A 21,052-nucleotide genomic window follows, 5' to 3' on the forward strand; every position below is an offset into this window, starting at 1 on the left:
GCACCCCATATTGACAGGAAAAAACGGAATTGTTGAAATCTTTGCAGATTTATTAAAAAAGAAAACCTGAAATATCACACAGGCGTAAGTATTCAGACCCTTTGCTGTGACACTCATATATTTAAATCGGGTGCTGTCCATTTCTTCTGATCATCCTTGAGATGGTTCTACACCTTCATTGGAGTCCAGCTGTGTTTGATTACACTGATTGGACTTGATTAGGAAAGCCACACATCTGGCTATATAAGACCTTACAAGGTTACCCAAAAATGTCTGCTGCACTTAAGCTTCCTAAGAGCACAGTTGGCCTCCATAATCGTTCGGGACGACCAGAACACATCCTAGAGCTGGCCGTCCGGCCAAACTGAGCAATCGGGGGAGAAGAGCCTTGGTGAGAGAGGTAAAGAAGAACCCAAAGATCACTGTGGCTGAGCGCCAGAGATGCAGTCGGGAGATGGAAGAAAGTTCTAGAAAGTCAACCATCACTGCAGCCCTCCACCACTCGGGGCTTTATGGCAGAGTGGCTCGACGGGAGCCTCTCCTCAGTGCAAGACACATGAAAGCCCGCATGGAGTTTGCTAAAAAAAAAAAAAACACCTGAAGGACTCAAAGGTGGTGAGAAATAAGATTCTCTGGTCTGATGAGACCAAGATAGAAATTGTTGGTCTTAATTGTTAAGTGGCATGTGTGGAGAAAAGCAGGCACTGCTCATCACCTGTCCAATACAGTCTCAACAGTGAACCATGGTGGTGGCAGCAATATGCTGTGGGGGTGTTTTTCAGCTGCAGCGACAGGGAAACTGGTTGCAATCCAAGAAAAGATGAATGCGGCCAAGTACGGGGATATCCTGGATAAAAACCTTCTCCAGAGTGCTCAGAACCTCAGATTGGGCCGAAGGTTCACCTTCCAACAAGACAATGACCTTAAGCACACAGCTAAAATAACGAAGGAGTGGCTTCAGAACAACTCCGTGCCTTTTCTTGAATGGCCCAGACAGAGCCCTGACTTAAACCCAATTGAGCGTCTCTGGAGAGACTTGAAAATGGCTGTCCACCAACGTTCACCATCCAACCTAACAGAACTGGAGAGGATCTGCAAGGAGGAATGGCAGATGATCCCCAAATCCAGGTATGAAAAACATCATTCCCAAAAAATACTCATGACTGTATTAGCTCAAAATAAATCTGCACAAATTTCAACAATTTTGTTTTCTTCTGTCAATATGGGGTGCGAAGTGTACATTAATGAGGAAAAAAAATGACTTGAATGATTTTAGTAAATTGCTGCAATATAACAAAGAGTGAAACATTTAAGGAGGTCTGAATACTTTCCGTACCCACAGTATGTGACAGTTCAAACCTGGTGGTGGTCTTGCACCATGCTATTTTTTTTTTCACTTATTTTGGAATGTTTTATTTTTTTCCATCCTTTTCTCCCGTTAGTTCTTGCCACAGCATTATTAGCGTGTGAATAATATCACAGCATCTGTGTGGAATGATGGCTGTCTTTATTTACAACACACAATATAAACTGTTCTGTAGTTGATTTTTGCAGATAGCTGCATGGCTAGCGGGGATATGTCACAGGGACCAATAAACGGAATAAACGGTACGCCGTAAAAACTGTCTTCCAAGTTTTATATTCCAATTATTTGGCATGTTTGTATGCGCTGTAGGACGCGAGTGTGTGTATGACTTGAGTTAGTCCACACAGTGCAAAAAGGGGAAAAAAGGGGTGCCCGAAAACTCTCTTCCAGAAAGAAAAAGTACAAAAACAATCCGACTTTTGTCCGTGTTGAGCAAGAAAAAATGAATTTTATTTTATTTTTTTAAAGTTCTCTTTTCCATTTCTTTCTCAGCAGCTGAGAATCTTAATGAAGGCCCGGCGGAACTCCACGTTGAAGGTGGTGTATATGACGGGGTTGAGGGCGCTGTTGACGTAGCCCAGCCAGGTGAAGGCGCTGTAGAGGCCCGGTGGGATCGCGCACGTCCCGCAGTGCGTGTTCAGAATGTGCGTGACGAAGAAGGGCAGCCAGCAGATGAGGAACACCCCTGAAAAGGTAAACAACATGAAGAAAAATCATGTCATATTTCTAAAATTATTGAAATATTTTAACATAAATATTATTTATAATATTTAACATAAATATTAAATATTTGTAGCACATGCTGTAAGTCAAAATAAAGGCTATTATTTTCAGAATAAAGTTGAGAATATATGAGTAAATTGATAATAATATGAGATATAACACGGTAAATTTGATTAAAACAGTTGATGACCACGATATTATATCATCATCATTACTATCCAAATCACAGTTCTGAGAAGCGGGGTTCAATCCCCGGCCCCGCCTGTGTGGAGTTTGCATGTTCTCCCCGTTCCTGCGTGGGTTTTCTCCAGGCACTCCGGTTTCCTCCCACATCCCAAAAACATCCATGGTAGGTTAATTGACAACTCTAAATTGCCCGTAGGTGTGAATGTGAATGTGAGTTTGAATGGTTGTTTGTTTGTACGTGCCCTGCGATTGGCTGGCAACCAGTTCAGGGTGTACCCCGCCTCTTGCCCGATGATAGCTGGGATAGGCTCCAGCACGCCCGCCACCCTTGTGAGGAGAAGCGGCTCAGAAAATGGATGGATGGATGGAGATATATTTATATATATATATATATATATATATAATATATATATATATATATATATATATATATATAAAACAAATTTGAAATCGTTTTATTTTTTTGAATTCCTTTTTTTAATCTCTATTGTCATTAACATAGTCATCATATAAAAACACCTGAGGTAACGTATAACACTAATAGTGTGTAACTTTTTTGCACAATATCCTACTAAATTGTTGGTGCAGCGATATGTTAGGCGCCCTTGTAGCATCTCCTTACCGAGCACGATGGCCAGCATCTGGGTGGCCTTCTTCTCGCGGGCGTGCATGCTCCTGAATCTCGAATTGTTGGTGTTCAGCGGCCGCAGCGTGGCGTGCGTGCGTCCGTTGGAAAGGTTCTTCACCTCGCAGTTCACGCCCACCGACACCGCCACCTGCCGGCCGCTCTCCGCCGCCCTCGGCGCCGCGTCGTCTCGCTCTTGCTCCGCGTCCAGCTCGGTGCGGCCGCAGGAGGCGTGGGTGATGCTACAGTAATTTTGCGAGTCCACCGGGGGCAGCGCCGAGTTCTCCACGGGTCCCGTTTTGGGCCTTTTGCGCCACAGGCATCCCGACAGCAGGTCGGACTTGGACGGACCCGAGGGCTCCGCGCACTGCTGCCGGGATCAAACCAACATCGTAAACGTGGAGAAGTCGCATGCTAATTTTAAATAATCTCGTTTTCTTAAGGGTACAATTGTAACATGATGATTCTTGTTATGTGTGCGCGCAGTAATGACCCGCAGTTCACCTTCACCATGACTTACTGCCAAAAGTGAAAATTAGGGGGAAAAGTCAGAATTTTATGAAAGTCCTCATTTTAAGACAATAGTCATATTTTTACCAGAAACAGAATATTGTGATATAAAGTCGTAAATTACAAGCAAAAAAAATATTAGTATTATTAGTAACATTAAAGGGAAAAAGGCATTCCAAAGAAAATAAAGAAGTACAATGATGAGAGAAATATCACATTTAATAAAATGGTCATATTTTTACCCAAAACAAATCGCCGTAATTTAAAGAAAAAAGATAGATTTTGTGAAATGAAGTCGTATTATTATAAGAACAAAAGTCCTAATCTTTCTCCATAAAAAGTTGCTATATTAAAAGTAAAAATCTAAATTTTAAGAAAATAAAGGTGTTTTTACTCCTCATTACTTGGAATGTAAAGAACTAAAAGTAGTAAAATTACAGGAAAAAAGTCAAAGAAAATAAAGATATATACTGTAAGTAATTATCTGGAAAAAGTAATATTTTTAAGTGAATAAAGTAATATTTCGTCCCAGAAATAAAACATGCTAATATTATACATAGAATATATATTGTGAAATAAAGCCGTAATATTATGAGATAAAAATATATTTCGAGGAAAAAACCTAATTCTTTACCTAAAATTTATCAGCTAAAGGTTGCGATACAAAGGAAAATAAGATTTTAATACTGCGAGGATAAAAATTATATTATGAGGAACAGTAATATTTTTTCCCCCCGGAAATAAGTCATTATATTAAAATATGTCAAAGTACTAGTATGGGAATGAAGTCCGACTATTATGCGAAAGTCATAAAGTGCTCATTTTAAATGAATACTGTCATAATTTTACCCCCCCCAAAATGTTAATATAAAGAAAATTGCAGTTTAAATGTACTTTTCACAACATTTGACACTTGACTAGTACTCACCACTTTAATGTTTATTGGTGACAGGCCGTGGGTGCTCTTGGCCGTGCCGTCCTGAAGACATGTCTCCTGTCGGATGTGAGAGGGAAGTGGATTATGAAATCATCTGGATGCTAATCTGGCAGCCATGCTTTTCAGGTACACTGAACCGCAATTGAAAGAGATACAGTCAAACCCAAAATGATTCCTACCCAGATTTGCCGCACCCCCTCTCCCTTGTCAAAACAAAGCCTTTTGGATGACTTTTAGAACTGTTTTTACCAAACCACGCCCCCCTTTCAACATCCCGCCAAACTTGGTGCACCTTCTAGTCCCTGTGCTTTGAGTCAAAGGTTTTGCTTTGATTTTTTTGTAATTGAATTGTTTGAGTTATTCGATGAATCGTTTCAGTCCTAATTTAGAGCAATCTTTCCCAAACCTTTTAAGCCACGTATCCACTTTAACATTCGCTACCATACATACCCTTAGAGGGGAAAAAAAGCTTTTTAAAAATAGCCAGTACGCATCACAACCTTCACTGGAATTACGGATGTAACTGGGACACATTGTCTAATTTGACTCTTTATTGATAATTTACCTGGACCGTTCAGTCTAATAGACAATGATGTTCTATTTAAGCCGTGTTAAACATTAAGCATTATTGACCTTGCCATGTTTTTTTGGTTTATTTTTTTATTTTATTTTTTACTTTTAAACCATGCAATTTCCTCCAAATTACTGTTTCCCCCCTCTGAGGCCAAATAACTGCTTTCCCATGGGAATAATATCGTATTGCAGGATTGCTTGTCGCCGTCAGCGTGATTACACATTTAGTTTCGCGTCACCGAAGGTCACAAACTGTGTGCGTGTGTGTATGTGCTTGTGCACGTGTGTCTGTGTGTGTATTGAATGTGAAAGGCATCAATTTATAGGGGAATTCGATGCATAATACAATTGCAATGCATGCGGCACAATGCTTAATACCACAAATATGACAATTTCATCCCCATGTCAACCTTAATACAAATTCTTCTCTTTCATTATCGCTTGGTCGATTTTTATTTATTTATTTATTTTCCCTCCAAAATTTGAATTAAAAACAAGCTTCAGATACAGTGCCGGTCGAGTGAAGCGTAAAATAAAAATCGAGCCGTTAAAGTACTGTAATGGGCAAGGACAGCCACAGGCACTTTTAGCTGTTTATTGAATAGGGCAAACACTCTAACATACAAATACAAAATGATGTACATGACGCCCAGTTTGGACATTAGAACTGCGCATAAATATAGACTTCAATAATTATTCAATTGAATAATTTTTTTTTTTTTATATACGGTACAATTGAAATGTACCGTATATAAAAGTTAGATAAAAATGTATCTAAATAAATGTTTAAAACAAACATTTATTTTAAGATTAAATGCAAATGTGCTGTTAGGTTTAACTTTCAAGTTAAATACGACGGAATTATACATAGGCAGTTAGTCTTTCACATACCACTAAGGGGAACCCGTGTACCACTAGTGGATCCTGTACCACACTGAGAATCACTGTGCGAGGGGAAAAATTGACCTTTGAGGTTACACACAAAAAAAATAAAAACGTCTCGACTTAAACGCAGCCGTGACTTCAAAAAGGTTGCGCGACATTTAGCCGGAGTAGGGAAGGAAATGTAAAGAAAAAGCTCTGACCGCAGAGGGCGGTGTGGAGCCGGGCTGCACGTTCCCGCTGGCCTGGCTGAAGGTGATCCTCTTCCTTCTCATGCGCAGGAAGACGTAAATGCGGATGTAGACCAGCAGTGTGACCATGAAGGGCAGGTAGAAGGACACCACCGACGAGTACACCACAAAGTCGGGGTTGGAGATGGAGCACACCATGGGGTTGTCTGGAGAAAACAAAATAATGCACACGATTGCGACAATCAGAACTTGAGTGGGCTAACTCCATTTTCGTCAGAGCAATTTGAAGTTTTATGGCTCCCACTAAATGTTGCGTACAAACATCTCAAATCTATCAATATATTGTGATGGATGAGTCAGTAAAATTCTAAGACATGACACAAAGACTCGAGGACGACACAAAAAAAAAAGAGTTTCACAACTGACCAATTAAGCTGAAGTAATCATAGAATATATGCTGGTATTTGTTATATTGTCTGTCTACATCTCTTACTACACGGTTTGTGTTCAAATGTCTCTCGTTAAAGGGTTTTAACTGTTGATGCTGTTCGTTAGCCAGTCTATGGCATTCTGCTTTGTGGCATTTTGCTTTGTGTGTTAGCATTAAGCGAGCAGAAATTACAAAGGCAAAGTAATTTGTTTTACGTTCAGTTTGACAGTTAACTTCATCTGGTCGTGGAAATAAACGGCTCGAAGCCTTTTAAAGAATTGTTCACTGCCAAACTGCTGCTCGTTGTGAAGTGAGTTCAGTTGAGTTGGCTGTCACCAGCTAGATGGGGTTGCACTAGTTGACGCATGGACTTTGCCACACCGCAATGACCTTGATTTTGACCAATAGCAATATTCAGCTACAAAAATATACCCTGTTTTGTACTTGCGCACTTTACTAAAAGAAAAATAAATACAATAAAAAAGACAAAAATGGAGCTAGCCCACTTTAGTTCTGAGTCGCTCAATTAGGCTTGGCATCCGCAAGGTGCCCCGCTTGGTATTCACGCCGCGTACTCAACTGTAAAATCCAGCTCACAGCTTATTACCGCAGGTGCGATTGCCTCCATTTTAAATTCCACCTTCGACATCATGCTAGCAAGCGTACGGATCCCACACCACCTCGTTCGTCAGCTCTCCTGTTAAATACGTGCCGCGTATGTGGCAAAATCACTGGAAACGATTGCCTCCTCCGCGGATCAATAACACACACACAAGGAGGAGGCTGATGATGATGATGATGGCAACGATGGGCCAAACGACAATTATCTGAGCTGTCTTGCACGCCATCGAACGGTAACAACCGGTGACACGCTTCAAGTGAGCTCTGGCCGACGTTGCTACGCTTGCATGTGCTGAACGCTTGAAAGCATCCATCCAGTAGAACGTGCAAACACCAAAAATGCTCATACAGTGGTTACTTTGCACCTTTGCAAGTACGTCTTCAAAATGTTGCTAAAAAAACAAACGTGGCGGTTGTTGGTGTCAGTATTTTGTGTTTACTTCAGTATGGGAATTTGCATATTCACTCGAAATTGCTTGTCTTTCTTGCAATATTCTCCTAACATGACTTCTTTAGAAAAAATTCTCTAAACATTTTTTTGCCCACAGTATTACGGCTTTTTCTGCCTCAGATGACAATTTTTTGTTAAAACACTGTACAACTAGAAGACTATTTGTATTAACATCCGATTTTATTCTTGTAACATTACAAAAAATTCTCATATTACGACATGTTATTCAAAACTGTGCAACTTGATTTTCAAGTTTCCAATTCCTTTCTCATATTTATATTTTTTTTCTCACCAAAAAATTGTAGGGTTAGGATTTTTGTTTCACATTATATTCAATTTTTCTTGTTAAAAGTTAATTTATTCTCATGGCATTCAAATAAAAGTTCTCAAATTAGATTGTGTAACATTTTGAGTTTCTTCTCATTCTGACTTTTTCATGGAAAAACGACAACTGCACTTTTGTAATATAATTTCTTTACCCTCAAAATATTCCCACTTTTAAATATTTTTTTCTCATAACCTCATGATTTCTTTGTCGTAAAAGAAATTTTATTTCATGAAAAAATACAACTTAATTCTCGTAACGTTGAAAAGAATTCTCATAATATTCCTTTTTCTTGAAGAAAAAAACAACTTTATTCTTGTAAAAGTACACATTTTAATGCTATGTAGTTGAAACTTAAAAAAACAAAAAACTTTTTTCCTACGTTCTCATATTGCCTTTTTGTAATGAAATACAAATGTATTCTAATACCATTCCAAAAACCTTTTGTAGCATTAAATGTTTTTACTTCCAAACGTCTAACTTTATCGTAGTTTATAGTATTAATATTTTTTCTCCCATTGTTTTCTTGAAAAAAAATACAACTGTATTCTCATAGTATGACAAAGATGTTTGTCATGACGGCGAGCCTGGCACTTTTACCCCGGCTTGAACTCCCATCATATTCCCGTCCACGGTTCGCTGCTGATTGAGGAATAGAGCGGGACCAAAACGTCGCTGTCTGTCCACGTATCTTTGCATCGTGTGCACTGACCACCGCTCTCCATGGCGGCTTTCAGCTATGCGCGCGTGTTGTCATTGGATTGGAAATAAGGACTGGTGAGGCTACGCTCATGAGTTCATTCACAAGACAAATGAGGATGCGATTGAGTCAGCGCAGCCCGTTCCTGCTTTGGACAAATCGGATCAGGACGATAATCAACGGGATTATTGAGGACCGCAATGCAAAACAATCTGTCGGAAGCAACGTTGGATAGGTTTAGTTTTGAGCTGGAAACGGCTACAGTTTAGAACATGGCCAAGATTGTTTCGGGGGCCGGAAAAGCAATAATACTGACAATAAAGTCGAATATTACAAGAATTAAGACGATAATTGTGCAACGGAAAAATCATAATTTTGTGAGGATAAAGTCAGTAGAAATTTATTTTTACTAGAATGGATTTGAAAAAATGATGAGAAGAAAAGTCTTAGACTTTGATGAGAAAGTTGTGATTTTACGGGAAAGAGGAAATGTTACAACAACACAAGATTTGTGTAACAATAATTATAATTTTGCGAGAATCAAATTGTACTATTGTACATTTGCAAAAATGAACTTGCAAAAACAAACCAAAAAGGTTGCAATTTTATGAGAAAATCATGCTTTTCACACGAAAAAGTCAATATTACAAAAGTCGGAGTTTTGCTTTTGCAAGAAATTTGCCAACTACAAAGTCATAATTTTACAAAATTGCAAACGTTGGAGTTGTACTTTTAATGAAAGTGCATCTGCAAAAAGAAAAGTAATAATTTAGGAGAGACTGTAATGATTTTAAGTAAATAGTCATCCTATTCTAAGAGTGATTGTGTAATCTTTTAAAAACTTTTATCCGCAAGACATTTTACAAGACATAGCGGCTCTTAGTCACGTGAGGGAAGTTGTTTTTTTATGTACAGCGGAACCTCTGGTTATGAATGACCCTTTTTCCAAATATTTCATAACAAATCATATCCATGCTGTGGCCATGTTGTTGTTGTTGTCGTGGTGGTGGAGGAGGAGGAGAAGGAGGAGCTGACCTGTGGTGTTGAAGCCGAACAGCAAGGGGCAGGACACGGCAAAGGCCAGCACCCAAACGGTGGCGATCATTGCGAACACTCTCTTGCGAGAGCGGTGCGTGGTGTTGTACAACACGGGCATCACCACTGCTGTGTACCTGCGTGCGCGCTCACACACACACACACACATACGTGCACACACACACACGCACACACACACACACACACACACACAGTTTTAGGAGACTTTCAAAAGCGGTGAGAAAAAAAAAAGTTTTTTACCAAGAAAGTCATAATTTTATGTAAAAAAATTGTCATTTTATGAGAAAAAGTCGTAATTTTACAAGTTAAAAAATAGCTTTATGAGAAAAAACTAGGGGAAAAAAAAATTGTTGACAAAAAAAACCGTATAATTTCTTTTGTGACAAAACATTATTTTACCAGTAAAAGTTGTAATTGTACGGGAAAATAGTTATTTCATGACAAAAAAAGTAGTAATTTCACAAGAAAAAAGGGTCAATTTTAAAAGACAGCAGTCCACTGTAATCCCCGCTTATTCAATAATAATAATTATTTTTTTAAAGCAATTATAATACGGTAGGTGTCAATAATTTGTGGATTTTCGCTATTTGCGCGGGGCCCGGTCCCTATCTCCTGCGAACAGCGCGGGTCCACTGTAAATGCGATGCTCGTACCACGCCCTCTGGGGGGGCGCAGTGATTCTCAGAGAGTCGCCGTATTAGAACAGTCCCGAAAATAATTCACCCACAAGAAAACACCGCTGTGAGAAATACGAAGACCGACTGTGGCGAGGCAAACTATTCAGAAACAATTTGCCCTGTCGATCAATAAATGTTTTGATCTAGTAACTAAAACGGGCGTAATAGACAGGAAGTGTGCGTAATGAGCTTGTGAAATGTTGGTCTGCAAGAGGCGGCAATTAACGGCTGACCCGGAGCCAACATGGACGCCATGTTATGTTGTTTGGGGCCAGCTCACTGCCATGATTATTTATCCTCATCGGACTAATTACTTGGGCTCCACTGTGGGACCAAATGGAGGGCACTCACTCACACACACACACACACACACGGATACTCCCCTACTTTTTTTTTTTTTTAGCTGTGCGCCGACTGATAGGCTAAAAGCAGCAGGTCCACTCAGTTGTGAGGTACAGTGTATTGATCAAACGCTGCTTGCAATTCTTCATGAGAGTCAAATATGACTCACCAAATCTTAATGACTCGTGTTTAACGCCACAGACTCACAGCTAACCTTAAAGCCATCAACCTGACTTACATAAGCGTCACACGGATAAATCTTACTATATTTGAATAACATTTAAAAGTCAAAATATTATGACTTAAAAAAAATACTTTATTGTAAAATTACATCATCTGCATAACATGAAATGTTTTAGATCCATCCATCCATTTTCCATACCGCTTATCCTCACGCAGGTCGCGGGTATGCTGCAGCTTATCCCAACTAAATTCAGGCAAGCGGCGGGATACACCCTGAACTGGTTCCCAGCCAATCGCAGGGCGCATAGAAACAAAAAAAAACCTTCGCCCTCACATTTACACTTACGGCCAATTTACGAGTCTTCAATCAACCTACCATGCATGTTTTTGGGATGTGGGAGGAAACCAGAGTACCCGCAGAAAACCCACGCAGGCACGGGGAGAACATGCAAACTCCACACAGGCGACGCCGAATTTGAACCCGGGTCCTCAGAACTGTGAGGCGGATGTGCTAACCAGTCGTCCACCGTGCCACCCAAAATATCTGCGATTAACACTAAAATAATTATGCTATTGTCATTAAAAAAAAGTATTTACTCATCATATTGCAGTTTTTCTCATAATACAACTTTATATTCAAAACATGCAACTTTATTTGCACTTTTTAAAAGAAACAACTTCCTTCTAAACTGTAAACAATACTAAACTGTACCCATAAAAATGGATACTATTGTCATAACATTATGACATTCCCCATAAAATATATTTACGTTCTTGTAAACTTGTGTGTGTTTTTTAATAACTCAGTTATCCCACGCCTGAACCCGACAGCAGATGCACCACATCGTCCCCATTTCCACTTGGCAACATGACAAACACGCACACAAATTCTGAGCACACTTGAAAATGCGGAATTTCCCCATTTCCACTTGGCAACATGACAAACACGCACACAAATTCTGAGCACACTTGAAAATGCACACACACACACACACACTCACCTGTCGATGCTGATGGCGCACAGGTTGAGAATGCTGGCGGTGCACATCATCACATCCAGCGTGACGAAGACGTTACAGTAGAGGCGGCTGAAAAGCCAGGCACCGCCGACCACCTGCACGGGACACGTCAAAGATTAGGCTGCACATTTGTCACGGTCACGTGTCCGCATAACACGCCGAGGAGGCCGAGCTGATGCTTATTTACATGTTACGTAGCAAGTATAAACAAGGCTATTTATTCCCTGAGAAGTGAGCAAAGTTCATGACAAAATGACAGAGAAAAGAGCAAAGTGAGGAATACAAATTCAGGACTGATTAAGGCACAGGTGTCAAACTGGTGGCCCGGGGGCCAGATCTGGCCCGCCACATCATTTTATGCGGCCTGCGAAAGCAAATCAAAATTGCTCAGTGTTCTGGTGTAATACCATAGAGATATTTGCAGGCATTTTATTTTTTTTTACCGATCCTCCTTTGAAAATAAATGTAATAGTGGAAAAACATGTTTTTATAGGCATCTGATTTAAGGTCACATCCGGTGTGCTTCAAGGGTCCGTGCATAGCCCTCGGCTTTTCCTCACCTACATCGATGATTTAGATTCAATACTGCAATTTCTTTGTGCTAAAGTCTTTGCAGTTGATGCCAAACTTTAGGGCTGTTTGAGTGATTTTGATGATGATAGTGATTTAATACGGTAGGACTTAGATGCAGTTGATTATAGAAAACGACAACTCAATTAGCATAATAGAAAAATAATCATGGCAAATGTATATTCTTTAAAAATAAGTTTTATTCTTGTAATGTTTTTTAATTGAAAAAAATGCTTCATTCACATAACATAAAAACATTCGGAACGTTATGAATTTTTAAGATTGTATTTATTCTGGTAACATTGATAAATTCCCCTCATAATATCATGACTCAAAAAAAATCGGACTTAATTTGCATAACATTGCTCCTTCTTCTTCATGACATTTTTATCACATGATTTTTTTCAATAATATTGCTATTTGAAAGATTTGACTTTATCAGCATAACGTCTTAGAATATTATGAATTATTTAAAAAAAAATCTGACGATTGTTTTCTGGGAAGTCTGACTTTTTCTTGAAAAAATACTTTATTGCTGTATCCTTACGATTTGTTTTACTCATTATTTTTTTTCTTGAAAACGCAGTATATCTCTATTTGTATACATTTAAAAATCACAATTTTGAAAGATTCTGATTTAAAAAAAATCCCGTAACTTTTTAAAAATCCAACTTCATTTGCATAACATTCTCACAATGCTGACATTTTCATTTCCATAAAATCATCAAAACACATGAGAGCATATCATTGCAATCTTCGAGACACCACCCTGACGATACACCCTGGTGACTGCAGTTGTCACCCACTGGTGAGGCTGTCACCAATGGATCTTGTAAATTAGCATTTAGCATTTTGAGCCATGCAACAATAAAGCTCAGGACATGAAAGCTTACAATCGTGGCAACATAAGGCTTGGTGAATAACTGTCTCTGCTATTATTAATGGATTCCTTAGATCTCAGTGGGAGTATATACAGTATAGTATATGGGTGTGCCCACACACGCATACATGCATCTACGCACACACACGCACACACATACACACACACACACACACACACACACACACGCACGCACACACAGAAGCGACATAGTGGAAAACGCACCCACAAACATAATCCCCGTTTGTGTTTGCCTCCTGATGTTATCGCCGTAATGACCACCCTACTCTCGCCCGTCACCTACTGCTCTTTACTGTCGTGTCTTAAAGGGCCAGTCCAACCATATTTTTCCCCCACCAACAAGTGACAAACACGACCTTCATGAGCTGTTGCGGTTGTATCCTATCATACAGTATATATTCCCAGGCCGGATATGGCCTTAAAATAGAATCTTTCCGTTTCAAGGCATCATCCACAGTGACTTACAAGTTTTTCAAGATCCGAGCCGCCGTTGGCTCACTTTTTTTGCTTTGACTTGCAAGCAAAGATTTGCGCTACGAGCGCTGCGTGGTGGCAATGAACTCAACTCACGTCACAACAAGCAGCAGTTTGGCAGATAGTGAACAATTCTTTGAAAGAGAATTGCCTTCATGGTAACACACAACGGGAAACGTCATAGACAGACTAACGAATGTCATCAGTGTTGCGGCGTAATAACCCTTTAAGCAATTGATATTTGAACACAATCGGTGGAGCAGCACGTAGACCGATAATACAGCAATACTCAGGCATATGTTCTTTATCCTCTTTGAAGAAAAATGAATATTACTGCGGCTTAAATAGGAGTTTTGAGCGTATGTCTATAATATACTGCTCCCCGGTGGCCAAGGCATGCACAACAGAAGGATATGTACAATTTCCAGTGAATTGAAGCAAAAAAATAAATTATGTGGAAAAACTGTTTAATTCTTTACATTCTATGTAATTGTCAATACTGTATGTTTTTACAAAGTACAATATTGTAGAGTTCTATTTTTTTTTTTTTACATTTAACAACATTAATATTTTAAAATGTTCAACAATTTTATATCCTAAATTGACTGGTCAAACTGCATGGCACGCAAACGTTTCCAACCTGGGGATAAGTCGATGCTTTTGCAACTTGTAAATGTCGTTACATTTTTTTTGCGGCATTGACCCTGTGATTGCTTTCTGCAAAGAATTTGAAAATCATTTTGCTCATGTTGTCAGTTTCTTAGCGGAAATTAAACTCGCTCGTTACTTTTCTGAAAAATGGTCGCTTTAGAGGTTAGAAAAGTTGCGAAATATAGCAACTTAATGGCTGAGTTGGCAACACTGACTGCTTTTGTAAACTAGCTCCTCTTTGTTTGCAGCCTTGTCGTTTGCGAACGCAGTGCACATCACAGAAATTCAAATTAATTGATCAAATCAATTAATCGCTCAGGCCTAATACAATACATTCTGTGCTGGAGTCAACCACCCACCCTCCACCACCCTTCCATCCATCCATAAACACACGCAACACACACACACACACACACGGATTAAAATATTGATCATTGTGAGCAGTGTGGGAAAACCATGGCCCCGCACACACACACACGCACGCACGCACCGCGTTCCTCATGTCGAGCTCTCGCTGTGCAAAATGACTCAGTGGGAGCGCCGATTGTTGGGCCGCAACGGGGGAGGGGCGGGGGCATCAATGAGGGAGGGGAAGCCGGTGGGAAGCACTGGGCTCGAACGTTTCGTGCCTGCGCGATGTGACGGCGATGATTATGGATGAATAAAATGACACGATGAGCCAGCATCAGAAGTAAATTATTTCCAGATTCCATTTTTTTCCCCCTAAATGGGACATTCCGAATTCTACTAAATAATAATTAATAAATCATTCCAAGGTTCTGGGTTCAAATCTCAGCACTTGCCCTCCTGTGTGGCGTTTGTGTGCCCCCCCCCTTCTCCTGGTACTCTCGCTTCCTCCCACATTCCAAAACATGCATGATCATAACATGACATTTTTCTTGAAAGAAAACAAAAAATGGCATGTGTTTGGTTTAGCAATTAATCAAGTGATTAATCAAGAAAATTCAAGTCAATGGAAATATTTCTTTTCAGGTGTGAATGGCGTTTTGGGACATAGTCAGTGGTAAAAACAGAAATCAGAAGTGGACATTTCGTGCTTGCGGCAGGAGGACTTTTAGTGTGTCACAGTGGAGTTTTTAAGCTGCCGCTGTGGTTTCTTATTATGATAATTGATATTTATTGAGAATCAGAGTCGAACAGAACAACGTTTCTAGAGGGGAGTGAGAGACGAAGACATAAACGACGGATCATTTCAAACAACTTGTGCAAAGAGAACGCTCGGTCGTAGATCAGCTGCGCCGTCCACGCCGACGCGTGATGACGAGTGGCTGGCGAGGGACGCGTTGGAGCAGACCTTCCACAGTAATAACAGGTTCATCCAGTTCTGCACATTATGTCTTGCGGGGCCCATTCGCCATGCCCTTTAAATTGCCTCCAAATGAGTGAAGAGTTGACGTCTTAAAGAATCATTCCTCTCTTTTGATTACAAAATGAGGAAGTGCACTCCTGCAAAAAATAGAGCACCTGGTTTATTTGCTCTCTTGCGCCTGCCGCCCAGTCATCTGCACTCTGGGATGGCCGAAGCATTCTGCTGACACTGCAAACTTTAAAGGTGGCCAGGCGTCTGCTTATTCGACTTACTTAGAACCATCTGAATTTTAGACCTCGAATGGGAAAAGGGGGATCTTATCGAGTCCCGTCTGTCGCCTCATATAAAGTCAAGACTTCCTGGATGCATTATAATAGAACAGCGATGGTTCGGGGAGCGGCACGATAAATAACGCTCGTCTACCACGGTGTACTCCTTCGGTTCTCGTATTTTACAGACACGTCGTACCGCCCTGTGCGGCCGCACGTTGCACATGCCAGAAGCTGCTATTGCAATGGAAGCTTTTTGCACAAACTGAAATGATCTGGGTTCAAATGCTTGTTTGTCATTTGTTTTAATTGTCATATGTGTAAATTCTTTATTTTTAACAATGCTATCTCGTTTTCGAGGAGGTTGCTACGTGGTTTTTGTCGGGTAGGAACCTCATATGTCCAAATTTGGTCTATTTTATTTGTTTTTCCACAAATTGATACTAGTCTTTTATTTCCTTAAATTATTAACCAATCTAAAGTGTTGAAAATAGCTTGAGAACAAATTAAAGCTCTGTTTAATAACTAAAAAAAATATGCATTTTTTTTTTTTTTATTTCCTGAAAAAATTAGGGTTTAGCAAATGTGCAGACTCGGCCCAGTGCGCAGAATAGTTACAAATAAACAGGACCATAGAGAATACAAACAAAACAAGTAAACAATACAAAGCAACATAAGTACAACAGCAAAACAAGAACAGCAACAAAAAAATTGACAAATCAATCAAACAGTATATAATGTAAAGTAATAGTGATCATGCTAATGTCACTGGTTCAGTAGCAAACAGGCAAAATTAGAGGCAAAGACAGTTGTACAGTATATCAGTGAATTCTAAGTTAAAGAGAGAGATGTAAAAACAATAAAACACTTGATGAATGACAAAAGCGCAGAGCAAAGGTACATTTGAGGTTTCCCCTGAAGTCGTACAATTTAGAATGAATGAAATAAATTGGAGGAATTTCGCACAAAAAAAAAAAAGGTAGCACTGTCAGGCTCACGCTAATCTGTCCATCCAATAAAACTCAATGCAGCTCTGCTTACCTCTTAGCTTTGACATGATAGCAGCGACGTTGCACCCGTGGGTGATGTGGTTGTTTATGCATGGTTGTGAATCATTTGTCCCAATTTGTTGACACAATTGGGGCCGACATGTGGAGTTGACTATCAGCAGACAAATGGACGCCAGTGACAGGAAAAAAAGAAAAGAAAAGAAAAGCACAATGGAGGACAGCAATTTGTGCCTGCGTCACACAGCTCGTTAGCGGAGTAGGTGAAGTCATTAGTTCCTCATATTTAAAACTCTCTCGTGCGCTTATGGATATTATATTTGGACAGCCAAGATCTATGCTGCAATTCCTCGTCGTTACAGTCACTTCCCGCCTCTATCATCCATAAAATGAAATACTCAAACTTTAAACTATATACATTTTCGACTGCTTTTTTGTTTGCATCGCGCTTCTATTTTATGGCTTAACAGATTAAAGCGATACGATCGCAAATGTTGTTTGTTTGGGGAAATGTTAACGGTGCTGAACTTATACAAAAAGAATGTAACAGATAGGCCATCTTGACGGCGCTGCGTGAGCTTGATAAAAGTTGTTCCACCTTCAGGTATTGGCTGAACAAACGAAATAAAAACAAAAACAAATATGAAGCTGTAAATTGCTGGAGCGCACTCTGGCCGCTCCGACTGGGGAAACAGAGCGTCCGGCAGGACCACCCTGAAAGATGTTCAACCGAGTCGCTCAAGCAAGGCGGTCGTTCGTAGATTCAAAGAAAGGGAGCGAGTCAGTCATTGCGGACAAAGTATCAACGCTGCAGGTATGACTCGTCAAATCTAATCGAATCCGGGCAAAAAGACGATAACCTCTTACCTCCAGGTAGACGGCCCAGGGCATGACCAGCGAGGCCACCAGCAGGTCTGCCACGGCCAGGCTGACCACCAGGTAGTTGGTGGTGGTCTGCAGGGAGCGCTCCCTCAGCACGGCCAGGCACACCAGCACATTGCCGAACACGATGGCCAGGATGAGGAGGGAGTAGAGCACGGCGTAGTAGTTGCGCTCGGCGTCACCGTCGTACGGCCCCGACGCCTCGCCGCTGCCGTTGCGCTCGTCCGACACGTTCCACCACGGCCGCTCCGCTCCGCTAAGCATCGTCATGTCCCGCCGACATGGGGGGGTGACACGTTTGTCAGGCCTGTACAGGCAACTGTGTTTGTCAGTGTCGTCATGTAAACATGCAAGAGCGTACATGCATAGAATGTATGCATGTAAACGTCCTTCTCTCCATTCACAATTATACATGGTTTCCCAAAAGTCACCATCCTACAGGTATCAGTCGGACACACGTGACACCATCAGCATTTAACAGCCTAGGCTTTGCAGTTTTTGTAAGGATATTATGCCCTTATTATTATTATGATTATTTATTATACCCTTGGCCTTGGCTTGCACCATGGACGTTGGAACATCATTGCAAAATTGCTGCCTGGCAAGATGTTTTTCTGGCCCCGACTGAGATTCAGCGCCAGTTTGAGAAGCATCATCGCCATCACACTGCTTCAAAGCGTAGTACAATTTACACTTTCCATGTCAAGTTTCAACACTTTATATATTACTCAATAATTTAAAAAAATGATATACCCAGGTGGGGATTGACTAATAGTATCGATTTGTGAAAAACATATGAAATTGACCAAATCTGGACAGAGGGGGTTTCAGCCCGACACCAAGGATATGTGAGTCCATCCACACACACACACACACACACACACACACACACACACACACACACACACACATTAGGTTGTCCATTCACAAAAAGAATCAATAATTTTACCTCTGTCACATCACACGTTGACACACGGTGAGTGTGACTTAGGACTCAAATGCAGCACACCGAAACACCAGAACAGTTGAAAATAATTTTAAAAGCTGTTGAGAAGGTCAGGCTTTGAAGATCGGGAAGTTGGCCAAAGTGATCGCGATGTTGCGTAATCCATAGATAGCAGGTCAGGAATGCTCAAATCTCATTGTTGTCTTAATCCACAGTGCAGAACGAGCAAAAGGGACATGAAGAGGCAAACGTGATAAGGTGTAACTCTCACTGGGTCGTGTTGTAGCGTCTTGCTTGGATGACAGTCAAACACTCTGACATTGATTGCATCATCAACAAGGCCTTAAATAGGGAGGTGTAGCAGACTGTGCCTCGTAGAACGTGATTGGCTGACAGATTGACTGTCATACACGCACACATAAATATATCTTCCCTCGTGTCTCTCGACAACACAGTACGTACTGTATGTGCCAGCCATGTGATTGACAGGTGATCCTTTCTGGGTTTGTGATGCCATAAATCAGACGGAATTAGCTCCAGCTTCCCACTGAGCTGCAGAAAAGATGGACAGATGGATGTGTCTAGAAACTCAGAAAAAAAAAAAAGTAGGCGAGAGATAACAACACCTGTGAAGAGGTTTTAAAAAGCAACTAGTGACTTTTAATGAGAGGCCGGCATCAAGCCAGGGAAGGGGGAGCCGATGATGTGTGTCTGGCTCTGGGCTCTGCTGCTGTTTGCTCTCCATCCATCCTCACCTTTATTACCAAATAGACCCTCCAGCCGTCTGGCTGCATTGCGATGATGCTCACGACTTGAACAGACATCTCGCTCTTTGGCTGGGCCAACCAGCACTTGGTGGGCTTTCTGTAAGCCCACACTAGATCTTGTCTTGAATAGTTGGGTGGGTGTCACTTTGTCGGCGAGTTTGTCAGAAAATGACGCTAAATCACGCAGACAGTGACAAAACAATGTAGGTGATGATCTACAGTGCTTCTTTGAGATACGAGTGACCCCACTTTTTCAAGAGAGAAAAGAAAGCTTGAAGCTGTTGACTGCCACTCCCAGTGAATGTTTACTGTCAAACTAAACAATTAATTACACATTGTGTATTCAAAGCAATCCTTAGCTTAATGCAAACAAACCATACAAAATGCCGCGGATGGGCTACCTCTTTGGCAGTGTTATAACACTTCAAGCAGTGGACATTTCAACATAGCAGCAACACATGTAGACAGACAATATTACAATAGTCCTATAATCTTTATCCTCTGCGAAAAGTGACTAATATTACTGCAGCTTACTTAGTCACTTACAGTCGTCAAACTCCTCTTCATTTGTCTACTTGATTGTATCTTACTACCCCCCCCCCTCTCCCCTCCCCCTCGGCGGTGGCCAAGTTTTGCGCACCAGAAGGAGCCACAATGAATTAATCATGATGCACAAACTGTTTAATTCTATACATTCTATTTTATGATACTAATCTTTTTTCCTGAAGTACGGTATTATCTGGCACACACAAACACACCTGTCAGTCCATTTACACACAATGTAGTCGTATCTATTAATTTGCATAAACACAATGTAAAACTGTCTGTCTATTTACACACAATATAGATGTGTCTATCAATTTGCATAAACACTATGTTAAACACACACACACACAAATGAATGAAATCTCTGCCCTGGATTCTTAATTAACGAGGGGTGAAATCCAATTAAAGCCTGAGATGGCAGCACCATATCAGGCTTTTCGCCATCACCCTGCCTGAAAATATTTGAATTCCAAGTCAAAATGATGAGACCCCCTCTCCAAATCAGATCATCGAAGCCCCTGTCATTTAAAATAATTCCTACCTCTTAGTGTCTTAGTTTTTCCCACTGGAGAAATCACGTGACCCCACGGAGGGTCAGCAGCATCCGTGCCCAGGTCAAAGTTGTCCGTTCCTTGCATCGGTGTGTGTGCGGCTGGGGCGCGGCGGCTGCGCGGTGCGCTCGGTGCCGTTGCGCACAGGCGAATGCGCAGCTGGAGGCTGTCGCGAAGGGTTGTGGCAGACACACACACACACACACACTGAGGCTCACCCCCTCCCTCCCTCAAGATGACGGCCGCTCACATTGATTTCAAATGAATGAGTAGACGTCAGGTGTCTCCCTTTGCGCACTGCACTATAAAGTAATGATGGCGAGCGGCATTTCGCTTACATGTAGCGTGTAACACAAGGTAT

General features: G+C 40.9%; 1 protein-coding gene across 3 annotated transcripts; it reads right to left on the reverse strand.

Annotated features, from left to right (window-relative positions):
- Positions 1 to 1,305: 1,305 nt before the first annotated feature.
- drd3 (dopamine receptor D3) lies at positions 1,306 to 20,824 on the reverse strand. 3 transcript variants are annotated; one of them, XM_061666591.1, is made up of 8 exons: positions 20,682 to 20,824; positions 17,867 to 18,188; positions 11,780 to 11,892; positions 9,556 to 9,692; positions 6,006 to 6,199; positions 4,339 to 4,404; positions 2,898 to 3,270; positions 1,306 to 2,051 (listed from the first exon to the last, which is right to left on the reverse strand). In XM_061666591.1, exons 2-8 carry the CDS (start codon positions 18,149 to 18,151, stop codon positions 1,855 to 1,857), a joined length of 1,365 nt encoding a protein of 454 aa, XP_061522575.1. In that variant the 5' UTR covers positions 18,152 to 18,188; positions 20,682 to 20,824; the 3' UTR covers positions 1,306 to 1,854. The 3 variants fall into 3 exon arrangements, with proteins under 3 accessions (XP_061522575.1, XP_061522576.1, XP_061522573.1); XM_061666592.1 differs by lacking the exon at positions 20,682 to 20,824 and adding an exon at positions 18,831 to 19,126 and having other exon boundaries at positions 2,898 to 3,267; XM_061666589.1 differs by lacking the exon at positions 20,682 to 20,824 and adding an exon at positions 18,831 to 19,126 and having other exon boundaries at positions 1,307 to 2,051.
- Between the last annotated feature and the right edge of the window lie 228 nt (positions 20,825 to 21,052).

The sequence above is a fragment of the Phycodurus eques genome, chromosome 21 (assembly GCF_024500275.1).
Source record: "Phycodurus eques isolate BA_2022a chromosome 21, UOR_Pequ_1.1, whole genome shotgun sequence".
Classification (NCBI taxonomy): Eukaryota; Metazoa; Chordata; class Actinopteri; order Syngnathiformes; family Syngnathidae; genus Phycodurus; species Phycodurus eques.